The following is a 20751-nucleotide window of genomic DNA, read 5'->3' as shown; positions in this document are numbered from 1 at the left end:
CCTTGTGGCTGGGTGTTGCCCACGCAGAACTTGAGAAGCTATTCCTCCTCTTATCTGTTCTAGTTCTCTGTTTTGCAGCATGGAGTGAGAGACAATCTTCTTTGCATCTCACACTGAAGCTCCACAGATGGTAGATCTTATCGAGGTGGACTATAGGAGAGCCTTATGTGGCACTAACTGCCTTCCCTAGATCGCATATTTAAGCCAGCGGTTCTCACTGAGGATGATTCCCACTCCCCTGGCCCCTTCAGGACCACTGGGCAATGCCCTGAGAAACTTCTGGTTGGCTAACTTAGTGGGGAGGGGTGCTACTCTTGGTAACTAGTGGGGAGAGGTCAGGGATGCTCTAAGCATCTGACATTTTTGCTTGTGATTCACACTGTTCTTAGTGAATCTGAATACCTAGAGGTAAATCCAAATTGGTGTAGAGTTGATGATTACAGCAAGGATCTGATGCAACATCTTGTTTAAGTCAGAAATACCGATCCTGCCTCTCCAGGGATTCTCTCTCTCTTCTTTCTTTCCCTAATTTTTCTTCATTATTTCTTCCCTGTCTCTCTCACACTTATGCCCCCTTCCCACACCCCCATTCCTTCCAAAGCTTGTAGGCTCCCCATGCTGGGGGCTGGTTGCTCTGTGTCAGGAGAAGGAGCGCCAGAGAGAGGACACATGCTTACGTCATGAAGCTGGGTCTTTATTGAGGCTTACCGAGGACTCTGTGACCTGGAGGAGCCCTCTTGGGTCTGAGGGACGTGGTGGGGTCTCAGCAGAAACTAGAGGAAGCTCTGGAGTAAGTGGTACAGAGAGCCTGCTCAGGTCCAGATTTCCCCTTGGACTGGCTCAGGCTCCCTCCAGGCTTAATTCTGCTTCAGGACCTCATTGATCCAGGGCCGGTAGTAGGAGATTCGGGTGAAGACAGCAGGGGGCTTTGCATCCAACTGTCCATAGGAGACAATGCCCTGGGCCACCCCAGCACAGAGAAGAGGGCCCCCTGAATCTCCCTGTGGGACAGAGGGGTGGGGGAGAGAGAGAGCACACAGAAGGTGAGCAGGGAATTCATCCATTCCTTCCTGTGGGTCCCAGTCCTGAGTCACAGTGAGACCTCAGGTCAGATCCAGAAACCCTGGCTTCTCTAGGGATTATACATCTCGGTTTGATGGCCCTTTTCCCTTTCCTTCTTGCCACCCCATGTGTGCTGTGCAGCAGTCTAGGAGGGATGGTCAGAGCCTGCATGGCGGAGTGGGGGGTAGATCTGCAGAGGGGCAATTCCAGTTCCTTAGGCCTATATGATCTGAGACCCTGTCACTGGCTGACAGTCTTCCCACCCCATCTCCTTCCAGGAGACATTCTGGACCCCAAACAGTGATCTGTGGGAAAGAACCCGTGTCGGATGGTCACCTTAAATGCAGTTTTTGTCTTCCTGGGATTGCCAACACACAGCTGGAGGTTGTGGTCAAAACCTCTGTACTGTCTGCAGGCCTGGGGATCCATAAGTCTCTGCTTCACCTCCTGCAGAGTGTCGGAACCTGTTCCATTCACTTGTCTTCTGCCCCAGCCAGCCACCCGGCACATTATTCCGGGTGGGATGGAGTTGAACTGAGGCGGAAGGGGGAGCGTCCCCACGGCCAGGGTCAGGTTGGCTTTCTCCTTCAACTGTGAAGGGCAAGAGGGGTTGTCAGTGCTAGAAAGGGGTGACGGGGTAGTTGGAGGAAATCAGGGGAGGACAGGGCAAATTGTTTCCCATTAGAACCCAGTGGGGGTGACTTGGTGGGGTTGGAGTCCAGAGGCAGGCTGGGGATATCTCAGGACAACGGGGACCTGAAGGAGAAAACTAAGAGAACAGGAAGTGGAGACGGAGGAGAAAGAAATTATCACCTTCAGTAGCATGATGTCATGGCGAATAGTAAGGTCATCGTATTTTGGGTGAGGGAATTGTTTTATGACCTTAAGCTTCTGCCATGTGTCTTCTTTCTTTTGTATGTTATGGGCTCCGAGGATGACCATTATGGAACTGTGGTGAGGGAGAAGAATGGACATGGAGAAACAGTGGTCTCCAGTTTCTCCTGGGATGTGCCCTCTCTGAGGAAAGGGAACTGGAGTCTATCACAGTTATTGAACTCTACTCACTCCCCCTTTTCCTGGGCCACTTGTGGCATTTGGGGGGCTCAGATTTCACTCAGGGAACAGGAACAATTTCCAGGACCTTCAGGAATTGCTGGGGACTGAGCCGGCCATGGAGGATCCAAGGGACAGTGTTAGTGCTTGCTAGTTCAGGGAGCCCTTTATGAGAGCCAGTCCTCCGGAGGAAGAGATGCCAGAGGAAAGAGGGAGGTGGTGGAGTCCCTGGTAGGCCTTGTTCTTGGCCTCCCTTGGAAGAGATGGGTCAATTCCCTGACAACTAAAAGCCAGTGTTCTTGGAAAGGGCAGGGAGAAAGTGGCCTGGAAAATTGGGTGGGCCTCGGGCGCCTGGGTGGCTCAGTGGGTTAAGCCGCTGCCTTCGGCTCAGGTCATGATCTCAGGGTCCTGGGATCGAGTCCCACATCGGGCTCTCAGCTCAGCAGAGGGCCTGCTTCCCTTCCTCTCTCTCTGCCTGCTTCTCTGCCTACTTGTGATCTCTGTCTGTCAAATAAATAAATAAAATCTTAAAAAAAACCCAAAACAATGACAACAACAAACTGGGTGGGCCCCTGAAGGTCACATATCTCATTTCTTGGGGTCGGGGAGATGGGAACTACATTTGGAGGAAGGACACTTGGCTAGAGCCTCCTTTTTCCTTTGTGGGGTTGCTGATCAAAGTGATCAAAGTGATCAAAGATCAGGGCATCCATCAATCATGGGAACAGTTTCCTTAAATTCGAGTCTTGCCTTTCCCAGTCCAGGGACCCCTCCTCAGGCTGCCCAATGTGCATCCCTGGATGTTACCCTGGCTGTTTATCTCCCTTTGGAGATAAACAGAACCTTGTTGTGTCACCTTCCTGCACAGTGAGCGGCTGTCAGCACGAAGTTCCGTCTTATCAGGAAACCACCACAGGACATCAGGCGATTCTGGGGAGTGATGATTTTCAGGAGGGCCATGTAAGGGCGGGAGTGTGGCTTGCACTCTGTGCCCCCGATGATCTCCCCTGGAACAGAGAGCCCCCAGGGCCTGAACCAGAGAATGCATAGGATGGGTTGAAGTTGGGAAAGGCTTCTCTTGAATCTCATTCTCACCCTGTACCCTGCCCGTTGTCCCCCTCAGGAACCCCGCTGGTATCTGGTCTCCCCATCCACAGCCTCCCATATAAATTCTCATTCCTTCTTGCAGGTATAACAGCCAATCTGGCCACAGATGCCATTCAGGCATTTTTCACCTCAGATTTCCCCCACTCCCATGCTGCCTGTGCCTTACTACTCCTCCGTCCCTGTGCAGGGCAGCTCTCCAGGTTCCTTGACCTTCTCTCTGTAGGTCGTGAGCAGTATCACAGAATGGCCACATTACAAGGTAAAATGTAGTCAGAGGATGACGAGAACATAGGACCTTCTGTACAGTATCTCACATTCTAGCACCAGGAGATGCCCCTCTTCCTCCCACCTGTTGAGGGCTTTCCCTGGCCAATGGGGTTCCTTGTCCCTGGGAACTACTCCAGGCTGGGTAGCCACGGATTTTGGGTGGGCATACCCCAATTGGAACTTCGGTCCGGACTCCTGCTGCGAGATGCTGCAACCTTGTTTAAGGGTCAGCTATCTTCAGACTAAACTTTGTTTTGGGGACTGATCCTGCCGCTTCCAGAGGGAAGAACCCCAAGACTTACCAGCTTCAGCTCTGCAGCATAGAAGGAGCAGCAGGGGGAGGGGAAGAAAATGCATCTTTTTAGAGAGGGTGTCCCACGCAGATGCTGCTTCTGTTTTCTGGTCTTGGGTTTTATAATTCCAGCAGTGAGCAAAGGGCTGGGCTGGTAACCACAGGAACTGCGTCATCATGATTTCTTCTCCCACCCTAAGATCAGAAGTTCCCTCTAAGTTACCCTCTGTTTTGCCGAAGGTGAAGTGGAGGCCTGACCCCCAAGTTCTGGTTTCCAGGATGAGCTTTCAACCAGGGTGCCTTATTGGGGAGCAGGGCTGGAGGGATCATGTCTTTCCCAGGTAGGGCAGTTAAAGGGTCTTCAGAAACATGGGTGGGGAGAGTCCTTATGTGGAGCATCCAGAAACATATGCACTTTTATGGCCCATAGTAGGAAAGGCATTTTGCAGAAGGACCCAATGCACATATACACGTGCTTGAGTACATGAGCACAAATATACACATTAAAATTAGAAATTTCGGGAAACAATAGTTATCCTTGTCATGTGCAGTGCTTTCATTTTCCATTCCACCCTGTTCTACTCCATATTAAAATATGAACAGCACCCCACTTAATGGATGATTACCTGCAATTTGAAAACCACTGATCTGGATCTCTCACTTCCTTTGAACCAAATGTTCATTGGCAGAAGATCCATGGAGAGTAGATGTGGGAAGGGAACAGACTCTATCGTAGGACTTTACACATATTATCACAATAGCAAATAGGATCGGAATTCAGATTTTTAAAAAGATTTTATTTCTTTGACAGAGATCATAAGTAGGCAGAAGAGGCAGGCAGAGAGAGAGGGGGGGAAGCAGGCTGACCACGGAGCAGAGAGCCCAACGTGGGTCTCGATCCCAGGACCCCGAGATCATGACCTGAGCTGAAGGCAGAGGCTTTAACCCACTGAGCCACCCAGGTACCCGGAATTTGCATTTTTTGAGAGCCTATGGATCATTTAGTGTCCCACCTCTTAGATGCATTTGCATAATGACCTTGTGAAGTAGGTATTCTTAGCTCAGTTTTATAGATTGGCTGTTGAGGCTTATGGTTCAGAAATAGATTTTCCTGATTCCAAATCAAGGGCCTTCTCTGCTCTACCACCACAGAAAAATAGAGAAATAGAGCCCCACTAATGGGGATGTAGATGGAGAAGAGTGGTTTGTTCTGGGAGCCTGGTGTTCCTCCTCTCACATTCAAAATTATTTTGTTGAAATAGAATGTACACAGATGTTGGTACAAGAGGTTTTACTCACAACAAACTCAGAAAGTGCCATTACTGTCATTTTATGAATGTAGGATTGAGGCTCAGATACATGAACATGAATAAGATAATAGAACTCATAACTATTATGACTGGGTTTCAAGCTTCATAGCTGTTGTTTTCCCCAGACTTGGGGGAGCAGGGGGTCCAGGGAAGATATTGGTAACAAGGAAGTGTCATTTCTCTTGGAGGTTTATTTATTCATTTAAAGATTTTATTTATTTATTTGACAGAGAGAGAGAGAGAGAGAGAGTGCACAATCAGGGAGAGCCACAGATGAAGGAGGAGCAGACTCCCTGCTGAGCTAAGGAAGCCTGACGTGGGACTTGATCCAAGGATGCTGGGATCGTGACCTGAACCAAAGGCAGATGCTTAACCAACTGAGCCACCCGGTACTCCTCTCTTGGAGATTTAGAAGCCATTTAATTCAGAGATGGGGAAGCGCAGGGAAAAAACCACCTTCCCCAAATCATTCTACCATACCCTTGGTCTCAGCTTGGGCTTGTGACTGGGGTGATCTGTTCCTTAGTATTGTTAGGTTCTCAGTTGTCCTAAACTCTCACCCTTTCTGGAATAATTATATTGACACATATTTGTAATGTCTGATGAGTCTCTGTACTCATTTTTCTTTGTCTGACAGATAAAATATGGAATGTCCAGGGGTTCCTGGTGGCTCATTCGGTTGAGAGGTGGAGTCTTGTTTTGGGCCCGGGTCATGCTTTTGGGGGCCTGGGATTTAGCCTCGTATCAGGCTCTGTGCTCAGTGGGGAGTCTGCTTGAGGATTCTCCCTCTCCCCCTTCCCTTCCCCCTGTTCATGAGCTCGCTATCTAGGATAAATAAATAAATATTTAAAAAATACAGAATGCCCAGTTAAATTTGTATTTCAGATGAACAACAAATCATTTTTTTTTTAGTATAAGTATGCTTCAGTGTTAAATGAGACATAGTGAAATAAATTGCCTATCTGAAGTTCAAATTTATCTGAGAGTCTTACATTTATTTGCTAAAAATGGCAACTTTCCTCTGAGCTTCTACCATCAGCAGAACAGAGGAGAATCTGGACCTGGAGAAGCCCTGTCCTGTGGGCTTGCCCCCATTGCACCCAAAATCAGAGGAGTAAACAAATGAAGCATTTCTAGTTTTCACTCATGTAATGAGAAGTTGAGAGGTAGGTAGTCCAGGGCCAGTGGGGTCGTCCCACAGCATCATTAAGGCTCAGGTTTACCAACATTCAATTTTGTTTCACCTGTACTGGTGGCAAGAGAATGAAATAGGTACTGCTCCAGTCAGGGACCAATTTCAGAACGAAAGAGGGTACTCTGTCCATATTTTCCTCCTTGCTCTGTCATGAGTGTATTTGCGTATTTGAACCGATTTCCTTTTTCTCTGCTTTCTGCCTTCCTTCTGTTATTTTATATATAGGATGCTGTTGGTGGTCAACCTTCAGTTGAATCCACAGTTTGGGGGTCTGAGTAAATTAGAGCTGGAATGGGTATCACCTGGAGATCCTCTCCTTGGAGTTAAAAGCGGTAAGTGCGGAGATGGGCTTATTTCAGTTCTGGGGACAGTAGGAAACTCATTTTCCTTTGTACAAGAGATAGTGAAGATGACTTTCAATGAGGGCAGTTTTGTTTTGGGAAAGTCACTTGTGGAGAAGGAGTGTGTGTTCATGTTGGGCAGCTGAGTGATGGACTGTAGTGGACATAGGGGAATGTCCTATAGTAGGGAAATTCCCAACCCAGATTCTTGCTTTCCTAAGGTGGCATCTGTAAACTTCCTTTCTCAGATTCTCTTGCATCTAGGCTCCGGTCTTGTCACTGAGACTCTGCCAATCAGATAGGTAGGTGTACAGTTTGATTTAGAAAGGTGTTACCCAAGGGAGCAGGCACCATGTGGAATTAGTTTTTCTAGTGAGGGTGAGTGGCTGAGGGGTTTGGTTTTGGGAGAAAAATTAGTTATGGTTCAGATGTCTGGTGCTGCCCACAGGGTCTGGGCCACGCCCATGGGCTGTGAGGCCTTTGTTGAACAATCCTGCGGTGTAGTTCGCCATTGTTTCTGGCTACATGGCCTCCATATCTGATTCTACATGTCTGAAGAAGATACTGACTCTGTATAAGGACGATTTTACTACTAATCTGTTGTTACAACATGAATATGTGGGGAGGGTAGTTAAGTGATTTCCCCATTGCTGAAGATGATAAAGCAGAGGTTGAACAGTCTTCTTTAAGATTCACAGTTAGTGGGTAGGAAAGGGTTGCACCTGATAAAAAAGCACTGGCATTTGATGATGGTGTTGTTCCTTAGCTACAGTAAGGCCGAGGGATCATCCCTTCTCCATATTCCTGAAACATTGATGATCTGTGCTATCGTTCACTTTGACTTTCAAGGCATACAGCTGGCTTTGCAGTTCGATGTGGGGGGGCTTGAATCCTGCTTCTGCCACTTAACGAGCTGTCTGGCCTTAGAAAAGTCCCTTAAGTTCTCAGCCTTAGTTACGACTTCAGTGAAATACAAAGAATGAGGTGAAACAGGGCTTTTGGAGAATTAAATATGTTGTGAGATGAAAAATATCACAGGGTCAGTCCTTAAGAAATACTGATTCTGTCCCTTTGTGTTATCTCTTGTGCTGACATGTAACCATTAGATGGGTAAATGGTGACCAGGTCCTCATGGGGGCTACTTATCTTTTGCTCTAAATCCCCCTAAACCTGCTATAGAGAAAGCAGTTGTACCAGACTCCAGTCATGTTCTGCTTTATACAGTCTTGTTTTATTCTTTGAACTTTGAGCTGCCTGGATGTATCTTAACAACCTTCTCTGAGTGATAGCTGTGGGTTTCTTGACTGAGCACGTGACAGAGAGTGGTTTCAACCTTTCAGTTGCCATGTAGGTTTTACGGCGGCTGTAAACTTCCACACCTGTTGATGTCTGTTGTGAGAACTGCTGTGGAGAGGGACAGCTGATGGTCTGGGCTTGTGCCATCTTGCATCTGACTGACAGAGCAGTGTCACGGAGCAGGCACATGGTACATCCTTTGCAGCATGGGCTGTATTTTCCGGAAGTAAGGTGGGCTTGCCTCACTGGGCTTGCCTCCTTCTGTAGGTGATGTTCTTGAATAACCAAGTTTTCTTTCTTTCTTTTTTTTTTTAACTTTTAAAAAGGATTTTATTTATTTGACAGAGAGAGACACAGCAAGAGAGGGAACACAAGCAGGGGGAGAGTGGGAGAGGGAGAAGCAGGCTTCTCACTGAGCAGAGAGCCGGATGCGGGACTCGATCCCAGGGCCCTGAGATCATGACCTGAGCTGAAGGCAGTCGCTTAATGACTGAGCCATCCAGGCACTCTAGTTTTCTTTCTTTTTAAGTAAAAAATTAAAAAAATTTAAATCCAATTAGCCAACATATAGTACAGCATTGATGGGTCCGTAATCAAAGGAGCGAGAATAATACAAAGTGAAGGTCAAGCAAAGCTTTATTTCACACCAAGCATCGAGAATCAAACAGACCGGTCAGGCCCCCCCCCCTTACAGAGCGGGTAACCCCTCCCTGCCTTACCGACTAACTTTTAAAGGGCAAGGGCCATGTGGTTGAGCCTGACCACACACAGGTGTGTGTGCAATGAGATTGCAACACACAGAGAAAGCTGCACAGTCATGCTAGGTCACATGCAAGTAAGTGATCAATTGAATCATAATTTACCATATAGTAGGTATATGAACTAGCCTATCACCTTGGTCAGAATTGGCGCCCAAAAGGTGGGGCCCACACTCCTTGGTAGCTAGGGAGAGAGAGTATGTGCGCCCCACTGGTTGGATGTCTCCACCTGGCCTGACCCACCCTTGTATTTGGGTTTTGTTACCTGGGACTGGTTTCCTGGACTTGCTTTTAAGTAAGTCCCCTGGTGGGGGGGCAGGGTCAGTTTAAGTTTTACTGCAAAAACAACAAAATTACTGTTTAACCGGATGGAATCGCTCTGGCTAAATAGGCCCTTACACCATTAGTTTCAGAGTTAGAGTTCAATAATTCATCAGTTGCGTATAACACCCAGTGCTCATCATATCATGTGTCCTCCTTAATGCCGGTCACCCAGTTACCCTATCACTACCTCCTCAACCTTGGTTTTCTTTTCTTTTTTTTTTTTTAAAGATTTTATTTATTTATTTGACAGAGAGAGATCACAAGTAGGCAGAGAGGCAGACAGAGAGAGAGAGGAGGAAGCAGGCTCCCTGCTGAGTAGAGAGCCTGATGCGGGACTCGATCCCAGGACCCTGAGATCATGACCTGAGCCGAAGGCAGCGGCTTAACCCACTGAGCCACCCAGGCGCCCATTTTTTTTATCTTTTTTTTTTTTTTAAAGAGACCTTGGTTTTCTTAATTTAACTGCTACTAGTTTACCTTCAGTATTTGCAAAGTAATTTGCAAGGATGTAAGCTGGTTGAGTCTACCATACCCTGACCTCTACTTTCCTGCGACAGGCTGGTGTTTGAGAAGGGAAACTCTTAGGGAGCCCCTTTTCATGAGTTTGGGCAAGCTCTTTTCCCTGGTTGTTTCTCCTCTGGCCCCTGGGATGCTACCACACCCAGGGTATTGGTTTTAGTATTGGTCAGGCAGGTCCACGTCTTTGCCATCTTGGAATTAACATTGTGGTCCTGGTGGCCTTGTCTTTTCCAGGTGGGGTCCGGGAGAGACAGGAGAGGCAACAATTGGTATTTCCATTCAAGGGGTTGCTCATTTAATCTTAGTATATGTGCTGCTGAAGCGAGCACGGTTGCTCATTTAATCAATGGGTGTTGCCCATGGGAGAGTCAGCGCCTGGAGACTCAACCCTGCTCTTTAGTCTCCATGCTGCTTCCTGTGGGCCATGCTGTCATGGTGTGTTCCTGGATTCGGAGTGACTTGTCTTCTGATAGTCCTAGAGTGGCCTGCTATCCTCTTACTACTTTCCACTGGGATCACCATTCTTTGTTGAGGATGTCTCATTTGTCTTTCTTGTTTTATTTTTTTCCTCCATGTCCTGTGCTCTTGGTTGCAAGGAGATTCCTTTTGTTCCTTGAGTGGCAAATGCTGCCTAGCTACAGGCCAAGGCTGGTGAGGCTGTTGGGTAGGTGTGAGGGGAAGTTACATGAGACGTCAGAGACACCTGGTGTGCAGCAGTGACAGCGTGTGGGATGCCAGCCCTCCAGGTGCCCCCAGAGCTTTCACTGCTGCTTCTGGGAAGGGATGTTGGTGTTGTGTCCAGGTTTTTGTAATTGTGAATAGAGTTTCTATGAACATCCTCAGCCTCCGGGCCTCTCCTCCCTGGCGCTGGCTGTTGGGGCCGGGCCTGCCCCAAGGCCTGTGCATGAACCCTCACCTGCTTCCTCAGCCTTCCGTTTCCAGGGTCCTGCACTTCGGGCCCTCCAACTGGGGAACCTTGAGTCCCGCGCCACGACTCCCCCTCCCACTCCGGCGCAAATGGTGCCTTTCGGCGCTTCGGACAAGCCTCGGAGCGAGCCAGGTTTTTGTGTGAACTTCAGTTTTCCTTTCTGTAAGATACACAGCCAGGAATAGGATTCTAGGTCATATAATAAGTATATATTTAGTTTTCTAAGAAACTACCAAAGTATTTTCTAAGGTGGCCATACCATTTTGCACTCCCCCAGCAATGGATGAGAGCTTGTGTTGATCCACATCTGTGCAAGCCCTGGGTATTTTCAGTATTTTATTTTATATTCTTTCCTTCTCTCTCTCTCTCTCTCTTTCTTTCTTTCAAGATTTTATTTATTCACTTGACAGAGAGAGATACAGTGAGAGAGGGAACACAGCAGGGGGAGTGGGAGAGGGAGAAGCAGACTTCCTGCTGAGGAGGAGCCCAATGTGGGGTTTGATCCCAGGCTCCAGGACTAGGATCTGGAGCTGGAGGCGGATACCCAATGACTGAGTCACCCAGGCACCCCAATATTTTCAAAAAAATATTATTTACTGATTGATTAGAGAGAGAGAGGGAGCAGGAGCAGGGATTGGGGACAGGTCAGGGGAGAGGGAGAAGCAGACTCCTTGCTGAGCAGGGAACCTGTGAAGGGTGGTGGTGGGGGTGGGGGAGAGAGAGTGGGAGGGTAGGGGGATGAGGGGTGGGTGGGAGGCTCGATCCCAGGACCCTGTGCTCGTAAAGACTGAAGGCAGACACTTAACCAACTGAGCCACCCAGGGATCCTTCAGTATTATTTTTTTTACTGACCTATTTTTTATATTAACATATAATGTATTATCCTGGGGGTACAGGTCCGTGAATCATCAGGCTTACACATTTCACAGCACTCACCATAGCACATACCCTTACCATTGTCCATAACCCAGCCACTTTATCCCCCACCTCCCCACCCCCCAGCAACCTTCAGTTTGTTTCATGAGATTGAGTCTCTTATGGTTTGTCTCCCTCCTGATCCCATCTTGTTTCACTTTTTTCCCTCCTTACCCACCATGACCCTCCCCCTGCTTCCCTCATATCAGATTTGAAATTCCTCATATCAGAGAGATCATATGATAATTGTCTTTCTCTGATTGAATTATTTCACTTAGCATGATATCTTCTAGTTACACCCACATCATTGCAAATGGCAAGATGTCATTTTTGATGGCTGCATAGTGTTCCATTGTATATATAAACCTTATCTTCTTTATCCATTCGTCTGTTGATGGACATCTAGGTTCTTTCCATAGTTTGGCTATTGTGGACATTGCTGCTATAAACATTGGGGTGCACGTGCCCCTTCTGATCACTACATTTTTATCTTTAGGGTAACTACCCAGTAGTGCAATTGCTGGGTCATAGGGTATCTCTATTTTCAACTTTTTGAGGAACCTCCATACCTTTTTCCAGAGTGCCTGCACCAGCTTTCATTCCCACCAACAGTGCAGGAGGCTTCTCCTTTCTCCTCATCCTTGCCAGCATCTGTTGTTTCCTGACTTGTTAATTTTAGCCATTCTGACTGGTGTGAAGTGGTATTTCACTGTGGTCTTAATTTGTATTTCCCTAATGCCGAGTGATGTGGAGCACTTTTTCATATGTCTGTTGGCCATTTGGATGTCTTCCTTGCAGAAATATCTGTTCATGTCTTCTGCCCATTTCTTGATTAGATTATTCTTTGGGTGTTGAGTTTGGTAGGTTCTTTATAGATTTTGGATACTAGCCCTTTATCTGATATGTCATTTGCAAATATATTTTCCCATTCTATTAGTTGTCTTTTGGTTTTGTTGACTGTTTCCTTTGCTGTGCAAAAGCTTATGATCTTGATCAAGTCCCAATAGTTCATTTTTGCCCTTGCTTTTCTTGCCTTTGACAATGTTTCTAGGAAGAAGTTGTTGCAGCAGAGGTCAAAGAAGATGCTGCCTGTGTTCCCCAAAGGATTTTGATGGATTCCTGTCTCACATTGAGGTTTTTCATCCATTTTGAGTCTACTTTGTGCGTGGTGTAAAGAAATGGTCCAGTTTCATTCTTCTGCATGGGGCTGTCCAATTTTTCCAACACCATTTGTTGAAGAGACTGTCTTTTTTTTCCATTGGACATTCTTTCCTGTTTTGTCAAAGATTAGTTGACCATAGAGTTGAGGGTCCATTTCTGGACTCTCTATTCTGTTCCATTGACCTATGTGTCTGTTTTTGTGCCAGTACTATACTGTCTTGATGATTATAGCTTTGTAATAGAGATTGAAGTCTGGAATAGTGATGGCACCAACTTTGTTTTTCTTTTTCAACATTCCTCTGGCTATTTGGGGTCTTTTCTGGTTCCATATAAATTTTAGGATTATTTGTTCCATTTCTTTGAAAACATTGAGGTATTTTGATAGGGATTGCATTAAATGTGTAGACTGCTTTAGGTAGTGTAGACATTTTCACAGTATTTGTTCTTCTAATCCATGAGCATGGGATGTTTTTCCATTTGTTTGTGTCTTCCTCAAATTTTTTCATGAGTACTTTTGAGTTCTGAGTACAGATTCTTTGCCTCTTTGGTTAGGTTTATTCCTAGGTATCTTATGGTTTTGGGTGCAGTTGTGAATGGGATCGATTCCTTAATTTTTCTTTCTTCTGTCTTGCTGTTGGCTTATAGAAATGCAACTGATTTCTGTGCATTGATTTTATATCCTGACCCTTTACTGAATTCCTATATGAGTTCTAGTGGTTTTGGTTGGAGTCTTTTGGGTTTTCCACATAAAGTATCATATCATCTGCAGAGTCAGAGTTTTACTTCTTCTTTGCCAATTCAAATGCCTTAAATTTATTTTTGATGCGTGATTGCTGAGGCTAGGACTTCTAGTACTGTGTTGAATAGCAGTGGTGATAGTGGACAGCCCTGGTGTGTTCCTGACCTTAGGGGAAAAGCTCTCAGTTTTTCCCCATTGAGAATGATATTCACTGTGGGCTTTTCATAGATGGCTTTGATGATATTGAGGTATGTACCCTGTATATCAATATCAGTATCAATATTGAAGAGTTTTGATCAAGAAAGGATGCTGTATTTTGTCAAATGTTTTTTCAGCATGTATTGAGAGTATCATATGGTTCTTGTTCTTTTATTAATGTATTGTATCATATTGATTGATATGCCAATGTTGAACCAACCTTGCAGCCCGGGAATAAATCATGCTTGGTTGTGGTGAATAATCCTTTTAATGTACTGTTGAATCTTATTGACTAGTGTTTTGGTGAGAATTTTTGTGTTCACCAAGGACATTGGTCTGTAATTATCCTTTTTGATGGAGTCTTTGTCTGGTTTTGGGATCGAGGTAATGCTGGCCTCATAAAATGAGTTCGGAAGTTTTCCTCTCATTTCTATTTTTTGGAACAGTTTCAGGAGAATAGGTATTAATTCTTCTTTAAATGTTTGGTAGAATTCCCCTGGGAAGCTGCCTAGCCCTGGGCTCTTGTTTGTTGGGAGATTTTGATGACTGCTTCAATCTCCTTACTGGTTATGGGTCTGTTCAGGTTTTCTGTTTCTTCTTGGTTCAGTTGTGGATGCACTCTAGGAATGCATCCATTTCTTCCAGATTGTCAAATTTTCTGGTGTATAGTTGCTCATAATATGTTCTTATAATTGTTCGTATTTCTTTGGTGATGGTTGTGATCTCTCCTCTTTCATGCATGATTTTATTTGGGTCCTTTCTCTTTTCTTCTGGATAAGTCTGGCCAAGGGTTTATCAATCTTATTAATTCTTTCAATGAACCAGCTCCCAGTTTCGTTGATTTGTTTTACTCTTCTTTTTGTTTCTATTTCATTGATTTCTGCTCTGGTCTTATTATGTTTCTTCTCTGGTGGGTTTAGGCTTTCTTTGCTGTTCTTTCTCCAGCTCCTTTAGGTGTAGGGTTAGGTTGTGTGCTTGAAACCTTACTTGTTTCTTGAGAAAGGCTTGTATTGCTATATACTTTCTTCTCAGGACTGCCTTTGCTGTGTCCCAGAGATTTTGAACAGTTGTGTTTTCATTTTTATTTGTTTCCATGAATTTTAAAAATTCATCTTTAATTTCCCAGTTGACCCATTCATTCTTTAGTAGGATGCTCTTTAGTCACCATGTATTTGAGTTCTTTTCAACTTTCCTCTTATGGTTGAGTTCTAGTTTCAAAGCATCATGGTCTGAAAATATGCAGGGAATGATCCCAGTCTTTTGGTACTGGTTGAGACCTGATTTGTGACCCAGAATGTGATCTCTTCTGGAGAATGTTCCATGTGCACTAGAGAAGAATGTATATTCTGTTGCTTTGGGATGGTATGTTCTAAATATATCTGTGGATGTCCCTCTGGTCCAGTGTGTCATTTAAAGCTTTTATTTCCTTGTTGATAGTTTGTTTAGATGATCTGTCCATTTCAGTGAGTGGGGTGTTAAAGTCCTCTACTATTATTGTATTATTTTTGATGTGTTTCTTTGATTTTGTTATTAATTGGTTTATACAATTGGCTGCTCCCATGTTAGGAGTATAGATATTTAAATCTGTTAGATATTCTTGTTGGACAGACCCTTTAAGTCTGATATAGTGTCCTTCATCATCTCTTATTATGGCCTTTGGCTTAAAATCTAATTTATCTGATATAAGGATTGCCACCCCAGCTTCATTTTGATGTCCCTTAGCATGGTAAATTGTTTTCCATCCCCTCACTTTAGATCTGGAGGTGTCTTTGGGTCTGAAATGTTTCTTGTAGAAAGCATATTGATGGATCTTATTTTTTTATCCATTCAGATACCCTGTGTCTTTTGATTGGGCCTTTAGCCCATTTACATTCAGGGTAACTATTTAGTGCCATTATTGCCTGTAAAGTGCCTGTTACTGTATATTGTCTCAGTTCCTTTCTGTTCTGTTCCTTTCAGGCTCTTTATTTGCTTAAAGGACCCTTTCAATATTTCCTGTAAGGCTGTTTAAGTGTTTGCAAATTATTTTACTTTTTGTTTGTCTTGGCAGCTTTTAACATTTCTTCTATTTTCGATGACAGTGTATTTGGATATAGTATTCTTGGCTGCATATTTTTCTTGTTTAGTGCTCTGAATATATCATGCCAGTCCTTTTTGGCCTGCCAGGTATCTGTGGATATGTCTCCTGCCAGTCTAATATTTCTACCATTGTATGTTACAAGGCCACTTTTCCTGAGCTGCTTTCAGGATTTTCTCTTTGTCACTGAGACTTGTATGTTTTTCTATTAGATGACGGAGTGTGGACATATTTTTATTGATTTTGAGGGGGTTCTCTGTGCCTCTTGGATTTTGATGCTTATTTCCTTTGGCAAATTAGGGAAATTTGCTCCAATATACCTTCTCTCTCTCCCTCTCTCTCTTCTTCTTCTTCTGGGGTCCTAATTATTCTAACATTGTTTCATCTTATGGTATCATTTATCGCTCAGATTCTCCCCTTTGGTCCAATAGTTATTTGTTTCTTTTGGGCAGCTTTATTCTCTATCATTTGGTCTTCTATATCACTGATTCTCTCTTCTGCATCATTTATCCTAGCAGTAAGAGCCTCCATTTTTTATTGCACCTCATTTTTTTAAAAGATTTTGTTTATTTATTTGACAGACAGATTACATGTAGGCAGAGAGGCAGACAGAGAGAGAGGAGGAAGCAGGCTCCCTGCTGAGCAGAGAGCCCGATGCGGGGCTCGATCCCAGGACCCTGAGATCATGACCTGAGCCGAAGGCAGAGGCTTTAACCCACTGAGCCACCCAGGTGCCCCTATTGTACCTCATTAATAGCTTTTTAAAAATTTCAACTTGATTAGACTTTAGTTCACTTATTTCTCCAGAAAGGGATTTTTTAGTGTCTTCCATGCTTTTTTTCAAGCCCAGCTAGCACCTTGATAATCATCATTCTGAACTCTAGTTCTGACATATTACTAATGTCTATATTCATTAAATCCCTAGCCATTGGTACTGACTTTGATTTTTTTGGGGGGCAAGTTTCTCTGACTTGTCATTTTATCCAGATAAGAATAGATGAATGAGAGAACAAAAGACTGAAAGGGTAACAATGACCCCAGAAAAATATACCTTAACCAAATCAGAGGAGACCCAAAACCAGGGGGAGAAGAAAGGAGGAAAAAAGAAAAAAAATTATTAGACTGGTGAATAGAACAGAGTCACACACTTGATTTTGGGTGTATTTTGGTCTGTTAGAAGAAACTACCTCCCAAAATTTTAAAGAAAGAAAAACTAATATATATGCAAAAATAAGGGTAAACATGATGAAGGGTTGGAATATGACTGTAAGGATGAAGATTGTCTGGTGTTGGGTATTACAGAGGGCACATATTGCATGGAGCACTGGATGTGGTGCATAAACAATTAATTCTGGAACACTGAAAAGAAAAAAAAACCTGAAAATCTGAATAAACTCCATAGATTTTTTAAAATAAAAAAAAAAGATTCTAAAGAAGGAATTGATAAGCAGTTGGTTGAAAAAAAAATAAAAGGAAAAAATGTGATCAGGCTGGAGACTAGAACAAAGCCATAAGATAGATTTAGGGTATATTCTGATCTGTTAGAAGAAATTGTATCCCAGAATTTTAAAGAAAAAAAAAATGATAAGTATACAAAAAATAATGTTAAATACAATGAAGGGATAGGATATGACTATAACAATGAAAATTTTAAAAGATTTAAAAAGTATTAATAAGATAAAATTGCAAAAAAAAACATTAAAACGTTAAAAATAAAAATAAAAATAAAAAAGTTACAAAATACGTTAAAACATAACAAAAGTTAAAATAGGAAAGAGAAAAATTAAAAAAAAAATAGAATAAAAAAATAAAATTAAGAAAATTTAACTTTGAAAGACTAAAGGATCATAGAAAAAAAAAAGCCATGAATTCTATGTGTTGGTTTCCCCTAGCTATGGAGTTCCACATTTCTCATTGATCAGTGAACTTGGTCTTGGCTGGATGTTCTTGCTGATCTTCTGGGGGAGGGGCCTGTTGTGGTGACTATCAAATGTCTTTGCCCAAGGCAGAATTGCACCGCCCTCACCAGGGGCCAGACTAAATAATCTGTGCGGTTTTGGTCTGGGGAGCTTTTGTTCCTAGAATACTTTCCGTAGAGCTCTGGAGGACGGGAATGAAAATAGCGTCCTCCCAATCTCCAGCCCCGTAGGACTTGAGAGCTCAGGCCCTGCTGCTCAGTGTGCCCTCAGGGAAAAGTCGTCAATCTCAATCTCTCCTGCCTCCCTGGTTTCCGGCTGTGCTCCAAGCTCACCTAGCCTGTGAATGAGCATTTCTATCTCTGGTGCATGGCCCTGTTTGGAGTTTCCAAACCCAGCAGATTCCTGCCTCGTGCTCCAGAGATGCTCCTCCGGAGGAGGAAGGTGAGTCTCCCTGGTCTGCCACTTGTGGGGTCATTGATCCAAGAGTAGTGGTCTGTGCCACAGATCACAGTTTAAGTTAATCTTGAGCTGAAAGCCTACTGCTCCGCTCTGTCTCTGCAGCTGGCTTCCCCACTCTGATACCTGGCAGCTCTACTACCCTCAGACACCCCTGGTTTTTCTGTGACCCCAAGGTTCCTGAGACCACACTGTCCCTGCAAGTGTTCCACCCCCTGCTTAACCTCTGAAGAAACGTCCCTCAGGGAGTACACTTCTAAAAGTTCTGATTTTGTGCTCTGCTGCTCTCTCACTTGCCGGGACCCGGCCCCTCTCCCCGTGGTCTATATTCCTGAATGTCTCCTCTGGATTCTCTCCTCTGTGTGTCCTATCTTCCAGAAAGTGGTCGATTTTCTGTTCCTAGAATTGCCACTCTTCTTCTCTTTTGTCTCCTGTTGAGTTTGTAGCTATTCAGAATGGTTTAATAACTATCTAGCTGAGCTCCTGGGACTGAGGATATTTAGGTCTCCATTCTTCCACCATTCCTCCATTCTTGCTCCTTTCCACCCAGTATTTTTAATTTTAGCCATTCTAATAGGTGTGTGGTAGTGTTTCATTGTGTTTTTAATTTGCGTTTTTCTAATGGCTAATAAAAGTGAATTTTTCATGTGTTCATATTCCACCCATAAATCCTTTTGGATGAAGTGTTCTCATGCCTTTTGCCTATATTTTAACTGGGTTTTTGTTTTCCTCCTGGTGAATTTTGTCAGTACTTTATACATTCTGGATACAAATCATTTTTCAGGCTTGTGATTTCCAAATATTTTCTTTCAGTCTGTAGCTTGTCCTTTCATTCCCTTAATGATAGATACCTTCTGTAGTGCAAAGGTTTTTACATTTTGATGAGTCAAAAAGACATTGACATTCTTTTATGGATTGTGCTTTTGGTGTCATGTCTAAGAATTTTTATTTTTATTTTTTTTCAATTTATTTATTTTCAGAAAAACAGTATTCATTATTTTTTCACCACACCCAGTGCTCCGTGCAATCCGTGCCCTCTATAATACCCACCACCAGGTACCCCAACCTCCCACCCCCACTGCACTTCAAACCCCTCAGATTGTTTTTCAGAGTCCATAGTCTCTCATGGTTCACCTCCCCTTCCAATTTACCCCAACTCCTTTCTTCTCTCTAACACCCCTTGTCCTCTATGCTATTTGTTATGCTCCACAAATAAGTGAAACCATATGATAATTGACTCTCTCTGCTTGACTTATTTCAATCAGCATAATCTCTTCCAGTCCCGTCCGTGTTGCTACAAAAGTTGGGTATTCATCCTTTCTGATGGAGGCATAATACTCCATAGTGTATATGGACCACATCTTCCTTATCCATTCATCCGTTGAAGGGCATCTTGGTTCTTTCCATAGTTTGGCGACCATGGCCATTGCTGCTATAAACATTGGGGTACAGATTGGATAAAACAACATGACCCATCCATATGTTGTCTACAAGAGACCCATTTTGAACCTAAAGATACACGCAGACTGAAAGTGAAGGGATGGAGAAGCATCTTTCATGCCAATGGGCCTCAAAAGAAGGCTGGGGTAGCGATTCTCATATCAGATAAATTAGACTTCAAACTAAAGACTGTAGTCAGAGATACAGAAGGACACTACATAATCCTTAAAGGGACTATCCACCAAGATGATCTAACAATTGTAAATATCTATGCTCCCAATATGGGAGCAGCCAATTACTTAAGAAAACTGTTAATCAAGATAAAGAGTCATATTGATATGAATACACTAATCGTAGGAGATCTTAACACACCTCTTTCAGAATTAGACAGATCATTGAAGCAGAAAATCAATAAAGAAACAAGAGCATTGAATGACACATTGGACCAGATGGACCTCATAGATATATACAGAACATTCCACCCTAAAACAACAGAATACTCATTCTTCTCAAATGCACACGGAACCTTCTCCAGAATAGACCACATACTGGGTCACAAATCAGGACTCAACCGATACCAAAAGACTGAGATTATTCCCTGCATATTCTCAGATCACAATGCTTTGAAACTGGAGCTCAATCACAAGGAAAAGTTCAGAAGGAACTCAAACACCTGGAAGCTAAAGACCACCTTGCTTAAGAATGCTTGGATCAACCAGGAGATCAAAGAAGAGCTGAAACAATTCATGGAAACCAATGAGAATGAAGACACTTTGGTCCAAAACCTATGGGATACGGCAAAGGCAGTCCTAAGGCAAAAATATATAGCCATCCAAGCATCCCTCAAAAAATTGAAAAATCTAGAACACAACAGCTGTCTCTACATCTTAAAGAACTGGAGAATCAACAACAAATCAAACCAACTCCACACATAAGAAGGGAAATCATTAAGATTAGAGCTGAGATCAATGAGGTAGAAACAAGAGATACAGTAGAACGTATCAATGAAACTAGAAGCTGGTTTTTTGAAAGAATCAATAAGATTAATAAACCATTGGCCACACTAATCCAAAAGAAAAGAGAGAAAGCCCAAATTCATAAAATTATGAATGAAAAGGGAGAGATCACAACTAACACCAAGGAAGTAGAAACAATCATCAGAAGTTATTATCAACAGTTATATGCCAATAAGCTTAGCAACCTAGATGAAATGGATGCATTCCTGGAAAAATATAAACTACCAACATTGAACCAGGAAGAAATTGACAACCTGAATAGACCAATATCTAATAACGAGATTGAAGCAGTGATCAAAATCCTCCCAAAAAACAAGAGCCCAGGACCTGACGGATTCCCTGGGGAATTCTACCAAACCTTCAAAGAAGAAATAACAC

The 20751-nt window shown here is 43.6% G+C and overlaps 1 protein-coding gene across 1 annotated transcript; it reads right to left on the bottom strand.

The window, feature by feature from the left end:
* Positions 1–679: 679 nt before the first annotated feature.
* LOC122893097 (chymase) lies at positions 680–3878 on the bottom strand. Its single transcript, XM_044229910.1, has 5 exons — positions 3792–3878; positions 2972–3122; positions 1876–2011; positions 1399–1653; positions 680–1001 (listed from the first exon to the last, which is right to left on the bottom strand). The coding sequence occupies exons 1-5, from the start codon at positions 3844–3846 to the stop codon at positions 858–860; spliced, it is 741 nt and encodes a 246-aa protein (XP_044085845.1). The 5' UTR covers positions 3847–3878; the 3' UTR covers positions 680–857.
* Positions 3879–20751: the final 16873 nt, after the last annotated feature.

This window comes from Neovison vison, chromosome 13 (genome assembly GCF_020171115.1).
Source record: "Neovison vison isolate M4711 chromosome 13, ASM_NN_V1, whole genome shotgun sequence".
NCBI classification, from domain to species: Eukaryota; Metazoa; Chordata; class Mammalia; order Carnivora; family Mustelidae; genus Neogale; species Neogale vison.
Note: the sequence above shows the minus strand (reverse complement) of the source record. Positions and strands in the feature narration are given on the sequence as shown.

Bases quoted from the DNA above. Each gene is read 5' to 3' on its own strand.
- LOC122893097 (XM_044229910.1), bottom strand. From the start codon at position 3,846: ATGCATTTTCTTCCCCTCCCCCTGCTGCTCCTTCTATGCTGCAGAGCT. The intron at 3,123-3,791 runs GTAAGTCTTGGG...TCTCTGTTCCAG, and splicing joins ATGCTGCAGAGCTGAAGCTG to GGGAGATCATCGGGGGCACA. The intron at 1,002-1,398 runs GTGACCATCCGA...TCTGTCCCACAG, and splicing joins AGACAAAAACTGCATTTAAG to GGAGATTCAGGGGGCCCTCT.